General features: G+C 42.8%; 1 protein-coding gene across 1 annotated transcript in view; it reads left to right on the forward strand.

Moving 5' to 3' along the window:
- Positions 1–598: 598 nt before the first annotated feature.
- Positions 599–23,030, forward strand: part of LOC126195510 (protein lev-9-like) — a 447,516-nt gene continuing 425,084 nt past the window's right edge. Inside the window, exon 1 of the mRNA XM_049934137.1 lies at positions 599–820. Within this exon, the coding sequence (XP_049790094.1) occupies positions 599–820 (222 nt within the window). The remainder of the gene's footprint in view (positions 821–23,030) is intronic.

Raw genomic sequence — 23,030 nt, forward strand, 5'->3', positions numbered from 1 at the left:
AGCAAACACGACCGTGCGACTATGGACTGAAGTTTCGTAAACTACGCTTTTCACATGCCTCCAGAAGAAGAATTTCATTGGTTTCTTATGACCGGTCAGGCCATGGAATTGGACCACCGCGATCAGTCTATTGTCGTCCAAAATGTACTTTGACCTTCCGTCGTGTTCAAATTGATACACGTCGATATTTGTTGTAAATTATTTGTCAGCAGTTGGCAGCACTGATGCCTTCCCGCTAGTAGCTTCCCTGCTCTGAACACTTCCCATTGTTGTGTGCTTCAGTATCAACGCGACTGCTCTGTTGTCGAGATTTTTTCTGATTGCTCAGTTTCATACACCGCACCCTACCCGTTTCATTTCAGCAGGTAATTTCTTTAAGTACCAACATAGTAAGTAGCAGAAAGCCAATTTAGAATGTAAAATGCACTTATATTCTTTTTGGAGCGCTTAGTCGTCTTTTACAGCTGTCTCAATATCAAGTATCAAAGTGATACACCGCGCCCGACTGCGTTTTCTTACAGGAATTTTATGATTTTAGGTAGGATATAATTCATGATGGCAGGCTACAGTAAGACATATAATCTCCTCGACCCAGATCATGTTCATAAATCCAAAAGAAGAGGATAATAATGAATTTCAAGAGAATTTGGAAGGCGAAGTGGACACAGATGGTGATGACGTAGTTGAAGTCCGGCCGGAAGATTCAGAAACAGCGGAAGAAGTCAGTGAAGATGACGAGGAAGTACTTGAGGAAAACGGCCACTACTGTATTGGAAGGGACAAAGAGGCAAATTGGAATAAATTTCCACCGTCGCAGACAGTACTATTCAGGGCTCTCAATATTATTCGGAAGTTACCTTTATCTGTAGATGTGGCAAAAGCAGCAAGAACGCCTTTGGAATGCTGGAATTGCCTCATAGATGACTAAATTTTGTCTATTATAGTTTTGTGTACAAATCAGTATATTGAGAGCTTCATTCCAGCGTGAGAGAGACGTGAAACAAATAGACCGATGAAGGATTTCAATTCAATAATGTCTCTTATTTTTAGCTGGAGTAAACAAAAGTAAGAGACAAAGCTTAGAGGACCTGTGGGGAACTGATGGAGATGACACTGAGAAATTTCGCCTCGTAATGAACATAAAACGTTTCAAATTCATAATGCGGTGTCTTAGATTTGACAATTGTGCGATTTGCGATGAAAGGAGACGATTAGACAAGATAACAGCGACACGGGAAATATTTTCTATATTTGTACAGAACTGCCAGATGTCCTATACCCTCGGAGAAAATGTTACAGCAGATGAGAAACTGGAAGCATTCCGTGGCAGGTGCAATTTTCGCCGATATATAGCCTACCTAGCAAACCAAACAAATACGGGATCAAGATATATGCTCTTGTGGATTCCCAAGTATTTTACACGCATAATTTGAAAATATACGCTGGGTTGCAACCGGAAGGATTATGTCACGTAAGCAATAAACCTTCCGATGTTGTTCTGCGATTAGCCGGCCGAAGTGGCCGTGCGGTTAAAGGCGCTGCAGTCTGGAACCGCAAGACCGCTACGGTCGCAGGTTCGAATCCTGCCTCGGGCATGGATGTTTGTGATGTCCTTAGGTTAGTTAGGTTTAACTAGTTCTAAGTTCTAGGGGACTAATAACCTCAGCTGTTGAGTCCCATAGTGCTCAGAGCCATTTGAACCATTTTTTTGTTCTGCGATTATGTGAACCTATTTATCGGTCAGGTTGAACTGTGATCGCAGACAACTGCCTTTCTAGTATTGCCTTGATAGAAGAGTTACGAAGGAAAAATCTTTGTTTTGTTGGAACTATGGAGAAAAACAAGCGTGAGATTCCTCCGGAGTTTGTTACCAGTAAGGGAAGGGCGGCCAACAGTTCATTTTTTGGCTTTAAGAAAGGATGTACTCTAGTTTCATATGTTCCTAGAAAGGGGAAGAGTGTGTCCTAGCATCAAGTTTGCATGGCGATAATTTAATAGATGCCGGAGATAAACTAAAGTCATCGATTGTAACAGTTTGCAATAGCACCAAAAGTGGGGTCGGCACTGCGGATAAGTTGACGCCTTTGTACAATGTTCCAAGAAACGTGCTCCGCTGACCCATGGTTATATTTTTTGCAGTGATCAATATGAGTGGAATCAATGAACAAGTAATCTATTGTGACAACAATGACAATCCTATAAGAAGAAAAAGATTCCTGAAACAACTATCTCATGCATTAGTTCTATCTAATTTGGTTCGAAGAAGTTTGGACCACAGGAGTTGACAGGGATCTTCAACTGAGTTTACAAGATTATAGGCCGACATGTGAAGATGAAGCAGAAGACGAAAGCAGAAAAGGAGAAAAAACAACTACAAGCAAGAGGAGAAGGTGTAATACCTTCACCGTAAAGAAAAGACTGACAAAATATTGTTGAAAAATGTGTCAAAAGCCAATCTGTTTGATACACATTGAACCTTTTTGTTCTGACTGTGGTAAAATTCCTCATATGCTACCGACGTCCAGAAGTGACGACGATAGAACTGAATAAGTAATGTTACCATTGTTATTGTGCTTTAATGTCATCTTTGCCTTTCTGTAGAGATATTTGTCATTTATAATGAGTTTAATTAGTGAAATGTAATAAAGAAGCAAGTGAAAACAGGTGATGTTATCATTTGTTACCACAGTCCAACTCTGACAAAAATAAATCTGAATGAATAATATTTCTATTAAGTTGTGCTCTTGTGTGTTATTTGCCTTTTAAAGATATTTTTAATTTATTGTGTGTTTTGTTAATGAAATTTAATAAATAACTGTTTGAATAAGCGATATGATCAATTTGATAAATCGCGCCCGATCTCGTTGCGAAGAACACCGCACCAGACGGAAGATTGAAATTGTTTTTAACATCGTGTGCAAAGTGAGCCGGCGTCCCGTCATGCTGAAAACACTATAAGCTCAGCGGAAAATGTTCTAGGAACTGTGGGAGAACATTCTGAAGGAACATTTTGAACACGACTCCGTTCATTGTAGCACGAAACAGATAAGATCCAATCACAAAATCTTTGACGATACCAGCCCGTAGATTCACCGCGAACTTCTGTTGATAGGATCGACACACTTCTACGTGAGGATTTTCGTCATCCCAAGCGTCGCTGTTCCTACAGCTGAAAACATCCTCTATTATGAACGTGGCCTCGTCTGAAAACAACAGGAAAGCAGGAAGATGGGGTTTCCTGAACACTGCTGTTGGAGCCGCTTTGCCGACGCCACTCGGGATGCGATATCCGCTGGCTACAATGATTCCAACTTCTGTGGATGGTACACATGCGATTGTTGTTTATTTAAGACTCTCAAAACAGTTGACTGGCTTGGGTTCGGAACTCGTGCAACGCGACGACTGCTACCGACAAGGTTGAAGCAATTACGCGTAACACATTCTCTTTTGTGTAGGCTCCTGTGAACAGATGCAAAAATACTGTTCAAATGGTTCTGAGCACTATGGGACTTAACACCTGTGGTCATCAGTCCCCTAGAACCTAGAACTACTTAAACCTAACTAACCTAAGGACATCACACACATCCATGCCCGAGGCAGGATTCGAACCTGCGACCGTAGCAGTCGCGCGGTTCCGGACTGCGCGCCTAGAACCGCTACACCATCGCGGCCGGCCAAAAATACTGTGATGTGGTTGTCGTCGGCGCGTCATACCGTCGTGTCACCGCCCTTCCATCGCATTCAGTGAACACACACATGAGGAGCACATCGGCCCACATCTGATCAGTGAACCTATCCACAGTACTGGTCCTTATCAATGTTAACGCGAAACTAATCCTGCCGGAAAACAAAACCTTAGACAGGACCCTGCAGTCCTGAATGTAAGCTTGAGGCCAACGAGGTAAGGAGGTCATTACTGCTGTCAACAACATGTGCCATGACAGAGTGGAAACAACACACGGTGCATACAGATAGAAAGTTAATTGGGGAACAGACCAAACAGAATGCAGTGACTCTGTAACGAGCCGTCGGAGATAGTGAGTCTCTGACAGCAAAATACTCAGAAGGTATTGCTGATCAACCTCTGAAAGTTTGTCGTTGAAGTTCTGGTACATTGAACTAATGTTAGCTATTTTCTTTCCTGTTCCATACGCGCATGACACTCTACATATCTCTGTAAGCCCCCTTACCTCTGTTTTCATATTCACATGGACCCAGAATATAGGGTTAAAGCTCAACTCCTCTAAAATCCAAGCACTACTGCTTGGTCATTGTAGGCTCATTAGCCCGAAATATTGGGACTCCCAACCATCTTTAACCCTAAATGCGACCAGTATCAACTACTCTCCTTCAGCAAAGAGTCTAGGAACAATAATAGACGAAAATTTAAGTTAGCACGAAACTGCAATGTGAAGAAGACATCAGCATCTCTCCATGCCCTACAGAAATATAAAAAGCTCTTCCCTCTTGACTTAAAAAATAAACTTGTACAAACGCTTATACTTCCAATTATTGATTACAGCGATGTTATCTTGCAAGGTTCTACACGGGAAGCTCACGGTGCCTGAAACTGGTTATGAGTGCCTGTGATGTTCCACTCCTTGATCGTATTTCAGCAACATATGTAAAGGTGCCCTGACTGGGTGAAGTCAAGCACAGAGATTTCTACATGCTCTGCATTCTCTATTCTCTTATGAACGAACACTGTACCTCACATATGTCCCCAACCTTAACGCTCTTGTCTGAGCAAGATGGCAGAAACACCCGTTCCCATCATAGCAAAGTCCTTCTGTCCCACTCGACCGCACAGCCACTTTCTCGAAGTCATTTTCGGTAGCAGTTACTCTGTAGTAATCTCCCGCATTATATTAGAGAACTGAGTAACATCTCCATTCTGAGAAGACAGTTACTGACATATCTACTACAGCAGCAATAATGATTACCGTTGTCCTGGTACGCACTCCTCATCTTCTACAGCCTTGTTTCCAACCGCAAATTTCTCATCTCCCAGTATTTGTAGCTCATGCACTCTCCTTAAATTCCCTTTCTCCAGAACTCGCTACAAATTCTTTTCATATCTTTCACTAACATTATTGGTATTACTGTCATTATTGCTGTCTTTAGTATTATTATTATCATTATTGTTATTATTATTAGTGACGGCAGCTACAGTAGTAAAAGAACTGCCAGTCTGAACTTCATTAGTTCATAGTCCATATTACTACTCACAGTGCCACTTCAGACACTCAAATCATTTTCACTATTTCGTCGTATTATAATCGTTATCTTTTAGGCAACTGTGATGTGAAAAAAGGTACTATCTGTGTGAAACCCTGGTCCCATGTAAGTGACGGCCTATGACTCTAATTCTATGTTTAAATCAATAAATAAGTAAAATTCTCCCTGCATACGATGCTGGCAGTATAATGGTCGCTCAGTTTTCTTTGAATACAAAATCTATAAATCTGCTCACATGGATCTCCCTTGAACTACGTCGTCTTTCTTCCAAGGTTTCCCATTTCCGTTCCCGAAGCGTTCCTCTTACTTTTTCGTGTTGGCTGTACCGACCTTCTCCGACCGTTGCATTTCGTCTTTGAAGTCGTCCGAGCACCATTGTCGTGTGTAGTGCCTACTTGATAAGGACTTCAGACACCTTAACGATAGAATTTGTAGTACTTCTCTTCTTGTATGGGATTTCCTCCACAGATACAATACTGCTTGTCAAAACTCATCCAATAAACCTAATTATCACTATTATCTTCTCTAACTCTGACTTCCTATCACTGATTTCGTATCACTTCTTTGTATTACGCTAAATACTTACACATGTGACACGATCAAGAGGTTTGCAAAAAATCTTGTATTTGGCTCTTTGTATTTGTTATAAGTATTATAGTTATCCTCATTTGAAAAGCGCTGCCATTTATTACAACAAACGCAAATCTTGTCTGGGGTACTCTGCGCTTCCTTACGCCCGTCCAACGACTTATCGGATGAATCACTGAAACAATTAACTTAATTTTGAATAATTCACATTGAGAAAGCAGTCCTTCTAATTTCATAGCTCGTAATTACAAAAGCCAAAATTGCATTTTTGTGATCATGTACTGAAGTCAGTCATCACGACACTAGCTGATGCAGCGATGGAAGCACATAAATGATTTGAAACACGGAGGGCGCTCGACGAGGGTGATACATAAATCAGTAGAGTTACAGAGCATTAGCGTACGTGAGGTCTGAGTACCGCATTGCTATACGGGCTTGTGTAGGGTCTGCCAAAAATACTTCTGGGGCCGACTGCTCCAACAACATGCACAACAGTGTGCTGTAAATGCTTCGTATCTGAAATAGTATTGCAAGAGCAGACTACTACAGCGCATTAAGCACCGACGGAAATGGGCAGCGTTGAACCATGAAGCACTAGTTCGATATTTATCAAACGTTGTTCAGATGTTCGCCACATAACGAATACTACATAAACTCTAAGGGGGGACGTAAGCGAAATTGCAGTAGTTTGAAGAAAACCTTTTAAAGTCCAAAGCTTTCAAGACAATGTTGCTCAATAAAGCACAATTTTTAAGAAATGTTATACACATACAAACATATGTTTTCATGATCGTTGACGTCGTATGTTTTTAATTAAAAGCAGTCGCAATTTTTTTGACAGTGAGAGTACAAATGTCCCTCTTTTGAAAAATCTATCAGCACGAAATTAGTGCAATCTGTATAGAATTTTGTGTACCATTATTAAAAATATCTGTGGAACAGAATTTTGATATCCTCCTTTACTATATTTTTACTGCTATTAAGTAAAAATTCCTTCGACTGAATGTTTCACCATAATATTGACTAGTTGTATCCCAAATTTACGTACTCTAATGTCAGTGGTCTGTATGGAAACGGTACGTAAAGTTCCCTAACGTAAGTCAAGGGAAATCTGAATCAAAGATCTCACAGGCTTTGTGTAGGGCCTTACCTTTTGTGGGTGAACTAGTGCAAACCATATGCATACTCCTTTCCTTTCTCAATAAATCTTTGCTTGCCTTGTCTTCTTTGGTTAAGCTGATTTTCAGACTGAGTGGCAATAACGTCAGCTGCGGCAATTATCCTGTCACCGATTGCCTTCAATATCGGCTGTGTCAAAGCTGTTGGATCGAATTATAGCCTCCGTACAGCTGGTAGTCTGCCGAGATTATTAAGGCGTAGTAATTACACTTTACTGGGCGAGGAATGCGGCAGATTGTAATAATGGGTCCACGCACAACTTGCGTGAAATTTACTCATTTGCACAACCACTAGTAAACAAAAACCATAAACCAAAGAATACCAAATCAGTGGCAGTGATATTTTACCACAGCCTTCTTGATGTATTAAACAAACATTCCCTGCATGCTGATTGCATAAAAGTAAAAGAAAAGACGGCAAAAATAAATAATTTCAGGAAAAATACAGGACAATAAAGGGGCGTGGCTCTGCGCTAGCTTTTGTCATTTATTACTTTTGTCAGACTTGTGAGTGGAATTGGAACGTAATATTCAGGAATTGAAATTTCAATACCATTTATTAAATGAAGAGCCAATAAAAATTTTTACAATTTTGGTCACTTTGACGTACGTACCCAGTTCGTTCGGAAATGACGTCCATTGTCAACATCAGTATGAGGTCTTACGCCCGTGGGTACGAATACACTCTTATTTTCGTTGAGGAACGGAAAGAAACATCCTCTGAGTGTCATCTTGAGGTGTTTCTTGCCATACCTGAAATACATGCTAGGTCAGTTCGAGAAGATTGCTGGCTGCAGGCATCTCAGACACGCCCTATGGGTGACAAGTCAGGGGACCAGGATGGTCACTCAGATGTTTGTGGGGGGAACTGCGGTGTGAAGTCTTGCATTATCCTGCTGGGATCTACCATTTTGTGCCATCCCAGGGTCAAGTGAATCTGTGTTGCACCAGCTGTTCAGAGATGAAGAGGCATGCACAGGACAGACCAGCATGGTTAGCTACATCTGAAGAGACAACACCCTTGTCAGGAACGGTATGGCAACAGACAACAAATATATCATAAACTTTGTGAACTGGTGTTTTCTGCACAGCTGTAACTGAACCACTAAGTAGACTACGTCTGTCAGTATTAGACTGACCGTTTTCCGCCTATGTGTCCACATTTAGACACCTGATTGCTGCCCAGGAGAAACTAAGCGTTAATAGCTTGCCCTTGGCACATCGCTGGCTGCTAATGCCGAGCTTGCTAGTTCTCATGCGGATGACCATTTCAATGGAGGAAAGGTCTGGAAAGGGTTACATTCAACCTCGTGAGAAATTATTTGGATATCAAGCAAAATTGTGCTCATAGGATGCGGCAGTGGTGAGAAATCGAATTGGTTAGCACAGTACGGAAGCCTCACAACATTCTTTACAAAACCCGAAGTGGTTATGACAGTGCACGGGGCACAGTAGAGATTAATTTAGAACTGGAGATCCTCGCAAGGTGTTGGAAGAAATATTTTCTTATTAACTGAGATTTAAAAAGAATTCAATAAATAAATTATTTAAATGAAAGTTTTCGTTGTAACAGAGGCATATCCCCAGCTGTTTCTTACGTACTAACAAGACTCTCAGAGTATCAATATTCGTTTACATTACTGCGAAGATCGTGTGTATTGGATGGTCATTGAGGCATGTAGAGCCATTCCAAAGACCTGTCAGATGGAGTTTTAAAGGCTTAAAGCTACAGAGGGAGTCAGCCGCCGCATAAACGCATTATCTTCTTACCTCGTGTATCCTCCCTTGCTTTTGATGAATTCTAATTCTGTTTCCGCTCACATATCCCTAACAGAGAAATGGACAACAGCCTTGTTGTAAACCGAAATAATTACGCTTGAATTCATCTACGGATTCTGCGAACGTACTTAGGCGCCAGGTTATAGCGTGGCATACTACTGTAAGGAAACTGGTCTGCCCCATTTCTGCCACGAAAGTGTTCAATAGACTTCTCTTCGGTGGATATGACTGACTGTCTTGCACGACGCCATATGAACTGCCGGTGCCATGCTGCCTTCATTATCTCATTCCACCTTCTGTTCCCCACCGGAACAGGACGGTGGGACGAATAGCTTGGAGAAAATCTCTGACTAACATATTAATGTTTCCCACGACATATGTGATAATTTAAATGCAGTATAATGTCAAGCAAGCAGTAAAGGAAACAAAAGAAAAATTCGGAGTAGGTATTAAAATTCATGGAGAAGAAGTAAAAACTTTGAGGTTCGCCGATGACATTGTAATTCTGTCAGAGACAGCAAAGGACTTGGAAGAGCAGTTGAACGGAATGGACAGTGTCTTGAAAGGAGGATATAAGATGAACATCAACAAAAGCAAAACGAGGATAATGGAATGTAGTCGAATTAAATCGGGTGATGCTGAGGGGATTAGATTAGGAAATGAGACACTTAAAGTAGTAAAGGAGTTTTGCTATTTAGGGAGTAAAATAACTGATGATGGTCGAAGTAGAGAGGATATAAAATGTAGACTGGCAATGGCAAGGAAAGCGTTTCTCAAGAAGAGAAATTTGTTAACATCGAGTATAGATTTAAGTGTCAGGAAGTCGTTTCTGAAAGTATTTGTATGGAGTGTAGCCATGTATGGAAGTGAAACATGGACGATAACCAGTTTGGACAAGAAGAGAATAGAAGCTTTCGAAATGTGGTGCTACAGAAGAATGCTGAAGATAAGGTGGGTAGATCACGTAACTAATGAGGAGGTATTGAATAGGATTGGGGAGAAGAGAAGTTTGTGGCACAACTTGACTAGAAGAAGGGATCGGTTGGTAGGACATGTTTTGAGGCATCAAGGGATCACAAATTTAGCATTGGAGGGCAGCGTGGAGGGTAAAAATCGTAGAGGGAGACCAAGAGATCAATACACTAAGCAGATTCAGAAGGATGTAGGTTGCAGTAGGTACTGGGAGATGAAGAAGCTTGCACAGGATAGAGTAGCATGGAGAGCTGCATCAAACCAGTCTCAGGACTGAAGACCACAACAACAACAAACATGTCAAGATGACTCACGTCTGTACTAAGGACATGGTATTATCTACTCGTAAGTTGTAGAATGGACCAACAAGTAAACGAATTAAGAACTTTGCGACTGAGTGGTATTAAAAGCGGCTGTATTGGCTAGAAAGACAGAGGGATGGCACACTACTGCCCTGTTTATGCAGCATGTATTAAAGCCTCTAAATTATCAGGCATATTTCGAAATAGGTGGCAAAAAATCCTGCTGATCAGGTAGGGTTTCAATGAGATGAAAGTTTATCACTGTATCAGAAATGAAAATAATAACCGAATTGTGTGATTCTGGCTTTTGTTTTCAACAATTAATCAGATCGTTTTTGACCATCAAAGTGTACCGCAGTCAGTAAAGTCACGGTGCTACGATCTACTCCGAGATACGTAGCATGTACATGTGTTTGCTATGTTCAAAGTATCTCAGTTGCTGTTAACAAGATGGCTACACTATCCCGTGAATCATAATTCATTTGGGGTACGTCAGTCAGTCAGTCAGTCAGTCAGTTAGTTACATGTTCTATAGATCATTTGGACGATTCTTTTATCCAAATGATGTGGAACGAGTCAGTTTACAGGTGTGTATGATACATGATTAGTGTTAACATTAATGACACTATACTCGAAAACTATTTAGTGGTTACTCGCTTTAATAACGATCGCGTGTGAACACCACATCTTATTCCTTCTGCTCACTTTTGTGAAAACAGTACTTTTTTTCTAAGCGCTGAGTTACCCCAGAAAATTATTCCATAAGATATTGCTGAGTGGAAATACGCAAAATGTGTAAGGAGGCTGATTCGTCTGTCTCCAGGACTAGAAATTATACGAAGAGCAAAAGTAACTGAACTTCATTGTTTTCGAAGCTTAGTAATATGTTTCTTCCAGTTGAAGTTTTCACGAATGTGTATATCCAAAATTTGGAGCATTCTACCCTATTTACTGACTCATGTTTAAATGCTATATCAACTACTGGTATTACTCCATTTGTGAATTGAAAGTAGTGTGTTTTCTCACCATCTCGCGCCGTGCACTTACAAATTACTTCGTCTTCAAGTCACCCCCTCAAGACTCCGTCCATCTCTTTGATTGTCTGCTAAAAACCGACCGCAGGCGACGTTTACTATTTTAAAAAATTGCTAGTTTCTACTTATACGCTGTAGCTAGGTTCCGAGACGTAAGAGTCATTTCAGAACACAAGAATTGTTTTCGTACTTTTCTAATAATAATCAAAGCATGAATGAATGATACTGAAATGCACTACAAAATACTGTCAGTTGAAATTAAAATTAATGACTTGAAAAGAGATTATTGCACTGTTAGGATTTAACCCTTGTCATAATGTCGTCATTCCCCCCCTTTTTTGTCGAGGTAATACGCTCATCAAAAACTAAGCCTCAGACACAACTTACTTTTGAGATCTTAATAACGCAACAAAATAAATTTCATGAAATACACAGAATATCACGCAGATGGCACTCTATCGAAAAGACAGTACAGTAAGCACAGTCAAAAAACAATACATGTGAAAAATGACAACACATGTGAAAGAAAACAACACATGTGAAAAAGAAAGCGTTGGTAACATAAATTTAACTTACAGATCATTTTAAACAATTTTAATGAATAATGAAGATTCTGACAACACAATTGCTGCTACGTTGTTTGATTGACTTGTTGATCCCTTTATCAATCGCAATTCGGCAATTTTTATGGTATGTTGTTGTTGTTGTGGTCTTCAGTCCTGAGACTGGTTTGATGCAGCTCTCCATGCTACTCTATCCTGTGCAAGCTTCTTCATCTCCCAGTACCTACTGCAACCTACATCCTTCTGAATCTGCTTAGTGTATGCATCTCTTGGTCTCCCCCTACGATTTTTACCCTCCACGCTGCCCTCCAATACTAAATTGGTGATCCCTTGATGCCTCAGAATATGTCCTACCAACTGATCCCTTCTTCTGGTCAAGTTGTGCCACAAACTCCTCTTCTCCCCAATCCTGTTCAGTACCTCCTCATTAGTTATGTGATCTACCCATCTAATCTTCAGCATTCTTCTGTAGCACCACATTTCGAAAGCTTCTATTCTATTTTTATGGTAGTTACACTTAATTTACAAGTCGACTTATATTTTCCAACATTTGAAAGAAGTTATTTCTGTATCAATGCAAGCAACAGTCACTTTGAGCAAGGCGTTTACGAAACCTAAACATTTTGAAACGTGTATTCAATTGCTGTTTTTGATGTAGTCAGTTATCATACTTAAGTACAAACCATAAAGCACAAATCTGATTTAAAATTTACCTAAAAGTTCTTTCATTACAAATAGCTTGATATCCTGTACGTATAACTGGCAAGGTAATATCGGTAGGGTCAAATTGCACGGAAAAAATGCGATTTTTTTTTGTTTTGTTTTGTTAATAGATACAAATGTCACTATCTGACAAATTCACTGGAATTTTTATTTATATGCAGCTGAATCAATATTGGAATTGGCATTTCAACTAAAATTATTTTTTTTATTTCACTTTTAACACCACATTTGTTGACAAATCTATTAATACTTACTGCAGGGATGTATCTGGTTTTTATAGGTTTGAGAAATATTTCGTGACCTGTCTGAAATGATGATATTAAGGATATTCTGAAATCTATTTCTAAGATCTTCTTGACGTTCTTCCAAATACAGGAGAAATATCAAAATGTCATTTTATATACTCCATTGTAAGAAAAGGTCATTTTTACCGCAATGTTTAAGTATTCACATCAAGTGAGAGATATTTTAAAATGTGCATTAACATCGCAACAGTGGAGTTAAGTACAATAAACTGTCTGAACACGATGCTACTGTTAACTAAGAAATGAAAATAAGTTATTATAGCTATACAAATACGGTTTTTGCAATTATCTGTCTCTTTTATGAATATCTCCATTCTTTTACTTCAACATAAATAAGCTCAGCATTCATACGCTATTTTTAACTAACAAATGGAAGTAAATTATTCTACTGATGAAATTGTGTTTTGTTTTACTTCTGCCTATCTCTTTTCTCATACCTGCATTATTTTATTCCAACATAAATTATCTCATTATTCATACGCTATTTTTATCTAAGCAATGGAAATAAATTATTCTAGCGAAGCAAGTGTGTTTCATTGATCAGTCAGTCTGTCTGTTTATCTCTCTCTCTCCTCTCTCTCTCTCTCTCTCTCTCTCTCTCTCTCTCTCTCTCTCTCTCTCTCTCTCTCTCTCTCTCCTTACACACGATTTTTAATGTCTCTATTCTTTTATTCTAGCATAAATAAGCTCAGTATCCATGACAATAAAATTTGCTATGAAATCGTTAAACTGAAATAAAACCGTCTGTTTCATGTTCGGTTGGCTACGTCAGGTAAAATAAAATGATTGTTAGATCCCCCCGTCCGTCGTTGATACTTTGCTGTTTACTTTCACTGCATTGCATCTATTTTCGCACTTTATACGCGTTCATGGAGTCGACACTGATTTGACTCTTGATCTTTCAGCAACTGAGTCGACCCTTGACAACACAGCTGGCGAATCATCGCTAAAAACATCGCGTATTTATCATAATGTTTCATTTTATTGATAGAGTCAGAACATTTAAAAAACTTAACCATAGGTACTACTGAACAGGGCACCCAGTTAACGTGCTTGGCATTCGGCGTGGTTCGCAGTAGCTAACATGTGATCTTCTTCACCGCACAAGATGACTGACACACGAGATGATTGCTACAAATCCTTTAGTTCTCTAGGTTTATTACTCAGGTCGTATTTCCGTTACCCTTGTCAAATTTTCAATAATCCAATCAGTAGCCAATATAATCTTACAATTGTTATTTTAGCTCTCCCACTCTCAGCATTTAGTGTCATGTACGGGTTCTGCTGTTTCATAAGTTGGCAAATTTTTCGTATCGCCATAGTTTTCAGTTAATATAAAGAAGCGATATCGTGTGTGCCATCTGTTTGTGAATCCTGTAGGCTTTAGGTTTTCAATTTTTGGTGTCTCGTATTACCTGAGGTAGAGATTTGGAATAAGCCCAGCATAGGCATAAACGTCCCTATGTCGCAATCACGCTGCTCGTCGAACTGTACGGACATGACTTACAATACTTACATTTAATGCGGACTGATTTGCTCAAGACATTCTCTTTAAATGTGCATTCAGTGTTTTTTTGTACTATACGAACATTTCGGCGCATTCTTGTCAGTCTTGACGGTGAGGGGATGGGGGGGGGGGAGGGTGGGAGGGGAACAGTTGATGCTCAATGCCCTCCAAATTTGCCTTAGACCATATAAGCTCCCATAGACTTCTTCAGCTGAGACAGTCCATGGTGCAAAGTGTCTGGACGAAGGTCAGACGTTGACATACCATAGCCTTTAGGGTAATGTGTGGTTTGTGGACGTCTTGTTTTGATTCATTTATCTATGAAGTCATCGGAGCTACGTAGCTCCAGGTCTGTGCGACTGAACTCTGCGCGCTATGTACGCTCATGTTCGGCTAGTTTACACCTAACTCTCTTACTAATAACCCACAATCGTTAACCCTCACTGCCACCGACGTCACAATGACTGGTACCATGGCTGCACTCAACAAGAATTTTACGAATTTTCGAGAATCACGGAATAGGAAAACATCTACTATCGCTTAGCAGTGGAAAGACGTCAAGACCAGATGAGATAGCTCTAAGATTCTACGAAGATTGTGCGAAAGAACTTGCTCCCCTTCTGGCAGTAATTTATCGTAGATCGCTTGAGCAACGAAGGGTAACTAACGACTGGAAGAAAGCACACGTCATTCCTGTTTTCAAGAAGGGCCGTTGGACAGATGCACACAATTATAGACCTACATCGTTGACGTTAATCTTGTAGAATTAAGGAACGTATTTTATGCTCATGAATTATGGCGTTCTTGGAGACGGAAAAACTCCTCTATAAAAATCAGTATGGATTCCGCAAACAGAGATCCTGCGAAACTCAGCTCGCTCTGTTCCTCCATGAGATCCACAGCGCAGTGGCCAACGGTGCTCAGGCTGATGCCGTGGTTCTTGACTTCAGAAGGAATCTGACACCGCACTACAATGCCGCTTAGTGAAAAAAATACGAGCTTATTGACTATTCGAACAGATTTGCGACTGGATTCAAGACTTCCTTGCAGACAGAACTCAACACGTCGCTCTTAACGGAATAAAATCGACAAATATAAAGGTGATTTCCGGAGTATCCCAAGGCAGTGTGATAGGATCGTTACTGTTTACAGTATATGTAAATGGTATAGCAGAAAGCTTCGGATGTGCTCGAAGGCTGTTCGCTGATGATGCGACTGTCTATAACAAAGTAGCAACGCCAGAAGAGAGCAACGATTTGCAGAATGACTTCCAGAAAATTGATGGATGGTGCAGGCTCTGGCAGTTGATCCTGAACGTAAATAAATGTAACATATTGCGCTTACATAGGAAAAGAAATCCACTACTGTATAGCTACACTACTGATGACAAACCGATGGAAACAGTATCTGCCGTAAAATATCTAGCAGTAACTGTCCGGAGCGGCATTAAGTGAAACAGCCATATAAAACAGATAGTGGGAAAAGCAGACGCCAGACTCAGATTCATAGGAAGAATCTTAAGGGAATGTAAATCATCCACAACGAAAGTGGCTCATAAGGCGCTTGTTCGACCTATTCTTGAGTAGTGTTCATCTCTCTGGGATCCCTACCAGATAGGATTGATAAAAGAGATGCAGAAGATACAACGAAGAGCGGCACGCTTCGTCACGAGATCGTTTAGTTGGCACGAGAACGTTGCAGAGATGTTCAACAAACTCCACTAGCAGACGTTACAAGAGAGACATTGTGCATCAGGAAGAGATTTACTGTTGAAATTTCCAGAGAGCACTTTCCAGGAATACTAGGAAAAGATATTACTTCCATCTGCATACGTCGGGCGTAATGACCAAGAGGGGAAAACTCGAAAAATTAGAGCTAATACGGAGACTTACCGACCATCATTCTTCCCACGCGCTATTCGCGAGTGGAACAGGGTTGGAGGGCTCAGTGATACAAAAAGTACCCTCTGCCACAGGCCGTTAAGTGGATGCTGAGTATAATGTAGATGTAGATACAGATGATTTTTTTTAAAAAAGGAAGACGTTGGTGTGTTTTATAACAATGTGCACCTTTAAAATTATTGATGCTCTAGTGACCAATTGTTGACATACTGCCTGTTGTGTTCCTCGGCCCACGTTTAATTGACAACGTTTATGACGTTTCAGCTAGCACGAGTGGCTGACATTGTCAAAGTTTCAGTCTCCATTGTTGATGCCGCACAAACAAATGTCGGCCGAAGAATCCGAGACAGAAGCCAATAGGCAGTATGTCAATATCTGCACTGCTACGAAACAAAAAATAAAGTCACGAGTGTAAAGAAATGAAGTCCCAAAACAAGAAAATATAAAAACAAATATGAGTGATACCAAGGGCTTAAATCACAGTTTCGAAGACAAAAATTACTACGCATTCATTTCGTTAGTAGCGGTGACGAAGGTTTGAGGATTTCTGAAAACAAAACTTTCGACACACTATGCCCTGAGTCATATTGTAAAATACGTGAACGTCTTGTTTCGATGAACTTTACTATGAAATCGAAACCTTTTTGACATGTATATGTTTAAGACAGAGGAAAACTCAAGGAATCATCATGGTTTCCGCTCACAACGATCGCGTAAACCCACTTTGACCTGTTCGTCCGCGACACCCAGAAGGCAGTACGTACTGGCGCCCAAGCAGACGCCGTGATCCTTACGTTCCGGAAGGCGTTCCTCACACACTATGTGATCAAAAGTATCCGGACACCGGGTTGAAAATGACTTACAAGTTCGTGGTAATGCTTTCAGTATGGTGACGGCCCATCCTTAGTCTTGATGACAGCTTCCACTCTCGCAGCTTCCACGTTCAATCAGGTGCTGGAAGGTTGTTTGGGGAATGGCAGCCCGTTCTTCATGGAGTGCTGCACTGAGGAGAGGTATCAATGTCGGTCGGTGAGGCCTGGCACAAAGTCAGCGTTCCAAAACATCCCAAAGGCGTTCTATAGAATTCAGGTCAGGACTCTGTGGAGGCCAGTCCAGTACAGGGATGTTATTATCGTGTAACCACTCCGGAAGGCAGAAGGTGCTTGAAACATCAATGTAGGCCTGTGCTGTGATAGTGCCACGCAAAACAACAAGGGGTGCAAGACCCCTCCTTGAAAAACCGGACCACAACATAACACCACCGGCTCTGAAGTTTACTGTTGGTACTACATAAGCTGGTAGATGACGTTCACCGGGCATTCGCCATACCCACACCCTGCCATGGGATCGCCACATTGTCTACCGTGATTCGTCACTCCAAGCAACATTTTTCCACTGTACAACCGTCCAATGTTTACGTTTCTTGCACCAAGCGAGGCGTCGTTTGGCATTTACCGGCGTGATGTATGGCTTATGAGAGGCCGCTCGGCCATGAAATACAAGTTTTCTCACCTCCCGCCTGTCATAGTACTTGCAGTGATCCTGATTCAGTTTGGAACCCCTGTGTGATGATCTGGATAGATGTGTGCCTATTACACATTACGACCCTTTTCAACTGTCGGCGGTCTCTGTCAGTCAACAGACGAGGTCGGCCTGTACGCTTTTGTGCTGTACGTGTCCCTTCAACTTTCCACTTCACTATTACATAGGAAACAGTGGACCTAGGGTTGTTTAGGAGTGCGGAAATCTCGCGTACAGACGTATGACACACGTGACACCCAATCACGTGACCACGTTTGAAGTCCGTGAGTTCCGCGGAGCGCCCCATTCCGCTCTCTCACGATGTCTAGTGACTACCGAGGTCGCTGATATGGAATGCCGGGCAGAAGGTGCCAGCAAAATGCACCTAATATGGAAAACGTATGTTCTTGGGGCTGTCCAGACACTTTTGATCACATAATGTAGTTTCGCAGTGTCGCCAAGTGAACAAAATACGAGCTTGAGGAGTGTGATAACAGTTCCGTGATTGGACAGAACATTTCGTAGCAATTCAGACGTAGCATGTCATTCTTAACGAAGAGAAATCCTTACATATAAAAGTACGAAGGGAGTTCAGTAATCAGTGCAACACGTTTTGTTTCTGAAAATAGATTGGTTTTATTCAGGATTCCTGTACACCATATTATTCCCCACTCTTTTTACTACAAAACTTCCTATTTTTTCAGTACAATCTTCGTTCAATGCGACAACCTCACGCCACATTATTGGGATTGCTGTATCCCTCCCTGGTACCACTCTAGTGATCTACGTCGGGGCCAACGTTTTGCTGCGCGAATAACCTCCGTAACGTTCACGTATTACTTCCCTCGGATGTGGAAGAACAGTGTGGTGTAATTTTGTGAGCACCTCAGGGGTACGCAGACTTATGAGAGGCCTTGCGTTGTCGTGGAGAAGGAGCCGTTCGTCTTCATTTTTATGGTGACGAACGCGTTGAAGTCTTTTCTTCAATTTCCTGAGGATAACACAACATACTTGATAGTTGATCGTTGCACCACGGGGAGAGGACATCAAATACAGTAACCCCTTCAAAGTCCCAGAAGATCGTTGCCATGACTTTACCGTCTGAGGGTACGGCTTTGAACTTTTTGTTCGGCGCCACCTTATGGATTACCGTTCTGTTTCCGGTTCGAAGTGAGAAGTGACGAACCCATGTCTCATCGCCTGAGACGATGATCGACAAAAAATTGTCACGATCATCACCATAAAGCACAAGCAATACGGCACAGTCTGTCGTTCGGTTCTCTTTATGGTCTTCTGTTAGGAACCCAGCTTGCACACAATTGAGTAGCCCAGCTGAAAGGATGAGTGTGGCAGCACTGCCAACAGAGACCTCTAGTTGTGGAGCCAGGTGTCTGATTCTGATCTGTCAAACACCTTGAATGAGAGTGTCCGCACGTTCCAACATTGCAGGAGTCACCGCTGTGTGCGGGCACCCAGCACGCGGGAGATAGGTCAGGTTTGCCCGACTTCGTTGCGATGATGGTAGACGCGCCTATGAATATTTGCGATGCCTCGGTTTTCCGTCAAGAGAAACTCAATGGCACTTCTCAGCTTGCAACTCATCTCCGTTACAGACCCCACTTTGAAGGCTGTATGAAGTGCCGCCACCTGTAGGAACTTTATGAAACTATAGGGGTTGAAGGGAGAATACTCCTTGATGGCCCACAGAAAATTCCGCATTTTTGTTTCAACCGTGAGATCCCCTGCTATACCTGCAGGACAGGACAGATAGTTTAATTTGTGGAAAGGGCCCAAAATGAGTGACTGTCAGTTTCACTCCGACATACTACTTTATTCAGTTGACAGACATTACAAGAGTGAAGAAAACATTAAAAACAGACAAAGCCAAACATTAATTTTAGAACTTAATTCCCGGCTAAATGCGCCATTCAATCTCACGACTCAAGGGCAAAACAACTTTAATTTAAAACCGGCTGAAGGCCAATAACTTAAGACTCAAAAACAGGAATTTGAATTTAAAAGGCAGAAGGCCTTTTCTTGAAACATTTCTTTAAATTAGCCTGGAGGCCCAAACAATCTCACGCCCTAAGGGCAAAACAACTTTAACTTAAAATCGGCTGAAGGCCAGTAACTTAAGGCTCAAAACAGGAATTTGAATTTTAAAAATCAGGCGGCCTTATCCTAAAATTTCTTGAAATCAGGATGAAGGCCCAATCAATCTCACGCCGTAAGGGCAAAACAACTTTAATTTAAAATCGGCTAGAAGCCATACATAAGCAAAGAACAAGGATAAATAAGAAAACGCAGCACATCAAACGGCGCTTAGAAGTTTCCAAGGGTCGGCCTGGAATTCAAACACTAACGCTCGCTTAGGTGAGACAGGCAGTCGGCCCAACAATTCTCAATCCGACTGCAACACAACCGACAGACATTCAATGGATTGTGCGACAGGATAACTTCCGCTCCTCCCGACCAGCACACAACAGGGAGTTCAATGGAACAACGCAGAAAGTATCGGCGCCCACAACGAATTACACATTCAGCTGTCAAACTACACGCCGTGCTGGACAGCCACAACACGACGAGGAAAATACACTGCCTGAATTTACGTCAACCCCCAGTGCAGGTAACCGGAACGTTAACGGTCACAAGGCAGAAGATTGCGCTGGTGCACTTCAGTCCAAAAATAATCAAGTTAAGTTAAACTCCACAGGAGGTCGGCTACGATTTCGCCAACTCGAAAACACACGTTGTTGCTCGCGGGAATGTTCCAACAGCCCACAACGAAATTCAACGACACAGTGTGAAGAGTTGGGGCTCGCTAGTAGATTAAGTTAAGACTCAGCTTTCGTGTCCACGGACCTCGTAGCAATGGGAACAGCCCCTCACACGGCGACCGCTCGTGGACGCCGCCAGCGGCTCCGGCCAGACACGTGCCACGGAGACTTCCTCGCTACTCCATGCCAACCGACCAACTGCCCGCACACGGCACAGCCGGAAACTACACTCCTGGAAATTGAAATAAGAACACCGTGAATTCATTGTCCCAGGAAGGGGAAACTTTATTGACACATTCCTGGGGTCAGATACATCACATTATCACACTGACAGAACCACAGGCACATAGACACAGGCAACAGAGCATGCACAATGTCGGCACTAGTACAGTGTATATCCACCTTTCGCAGCAATGCAGGCTGCTATTCTCCCATGGAGACGATCGTAGAGATGCTGGATGTAGTCCTGTGGAACGGCTTGCCATGCCATTTCCACCTGGCGCCTCAGTTGGACCAGCGTTCGTGCTGGACGTGCAGACCGCGTGAGACGACGCTTCATCCAGTCCCAAACATGCTCAATGGGGGACAGATCCGGAGATCTTGCTGGCCAGGGTAGTTGACTTACACCTTCTAGAGCACGTTGGGTGGCACGGGATACATGCGGACGTGCATTGTCCTGTTGGAACAGCAAGTTCCCTTGCCGGCCTAGGAATGGTAGAACGATGGGTTCGATGACGGTTTGGATGTACCGTGCACTATTCAGTGTCCCTCGACGATCACCAGTGGTGTATGGCCAGTGTAGGAGATCGCTCCCCACACCATGATGCCGGGTGTTGGCCCTGTGTGCCTCGGTCGTATGCAGTCCTGATTGTGGCGCTCACCTGCACGGCGCCAAACACGCATACGACCATCATTGGCACCAAGGCAGAAGCGACTCTCATCGCTGAAGACGACACGTCTCCATTCGTCCCTCCATTCACGCCTGTCGCGACACCACTGGAGGCGGGCTGCACGATGTTGGGGCGTGAGCGGAAGACGGCCTAACGGTGTGCGGGACCGTAGCCCAGCTTCATGGAGACGGTTGCGAATGGTCCTCGCCGATACCCCAGGAGCAACAGTGTCCCTAATTTGCTGGGAAGTGGCGGTGCGGTCACCTACGGCACTGCGTAGGATCCTACGGTCTTGGCGTGCATCCGTGCGTCGCTGCGGTCCGGTCCCAGGTCGACGGGCACGTGCACCTTCCGCCGACCACTGGCGACAACATCGATGTATTGTGGAGACCTCACGCCCCACGTGTTGAGCAATTCGGCGGTACGTCCACCCGGCCTCCCGCATGCCCACTATACGCCCTCGCTCAAAGTCCGTCAACTGCACATACGGTTCACGTCCATGCTGTCGCGGCATGCTACCAGCGTTAAAGACTGCGATGGAGCTCCGTATGCCACGGCAAACTGGCTGACACTGACGGCGGCGGTGCACAAATGCTGCGCAGCTAGCGCCATTCGACGGCCAACACCGCGGGTCCTGGTGTGTCCGCTGTGCCGTGGGTGTGATCATTGCTTGTACAGCCCTCTCGCAGTGTCCGGAGCAAGTATGGTGGGTCTGACACACCGGTGTCAATGTGTTCTTTTTTCCATTTCCAGGAGTGTATAAGCGCAAGTAGGCCGGCCGGAGTGGCCGAGCGGTTCTAGGCGCTACAGTCTCGAACCGCGCGACCGCTACGGTCGCAGGTTCGAATCCTGCCTCGGGCATGGATGTGTGTGATGTCCTTAGGTTAGTTAGGTTTAAGTAGTTCTAAGTTCTAAGGGACTGATGACCTCAGCAGTTAAGTCCCATAGTGCTCAGAGCCATTTTATAAGCGCGAGTCCAAAGATAGTACAAGGGTGCGAATACTGATATACGCTGCTGCTGCGACTCGCGAAGATACAGGATAACAGCATAATCGCGATAACCCCGGGAGACTAATCGCAGAATAGCAACCAAGGTTTAATGCAAAGCATAACACGAGCCAGCCACGGCTCAAACCGAAGTTGGTCGAGGAAGGAAATGTGTTGCATTAATTATGGATTGTCCTCAGTAAGTTCATACACCATCCAAGGGAATGTTAAAGGACCATTAATGTTACGATATATACATAAATAATTTGGTGTATAACGCCAGCAGCTACGTAAGACAATTTCGTGCGTGATGCTCTTACGTACTGAGAAGCCACAACGCTATAAATTTGCAGTACGATGGGGGGAGAACTGTAGGGGATCGACGTTTAATGCGGGGAGTAACATTTGATCCTTATGTTACGATTGTATTGCTCACACAGGTGGTGTTATACGGTTACTGAACAATTACTGGAAACAGTCATATTCCTTAAATGTCTGGGAGTTCGCATGCGCAGCGGGTTTAATCTGGAACGACCGCATAAAACTAACGGCAGGAACGGCCGATGGGATACTGAGATTTATTGGGAGAATCCTCAGGAAGAGTTGTAGAACAACGGAGGTGGTAGGGTAGAAAGCCGCAATTTGAGCAGTACTCGAGTATTACTCGTCAGCCTGAGACCACTACAAATTAGGATTGATAGAAGAGACAGAGAATATCCAAAGAAGGGCAGCGCGCCCCTTCACAGGTTTAGTAAGCGCGAATGT

This window comes from Schistocerca nitens, chromosome 7, assembly GCF_023898315.1.
Source record: "Schistocerca nitens isolate TAMUIC-IGC-003100 chromosome 7, iqSchNite1.1, whole genome shotgun sequence".
In the NCBI taxonomy this organism is placed as follows: Eukaryota; Metazoa; Arthropoda; class Insecta; order Orthoptera; family Acrididae; genus Schistocerca; species Schistocerca nitens.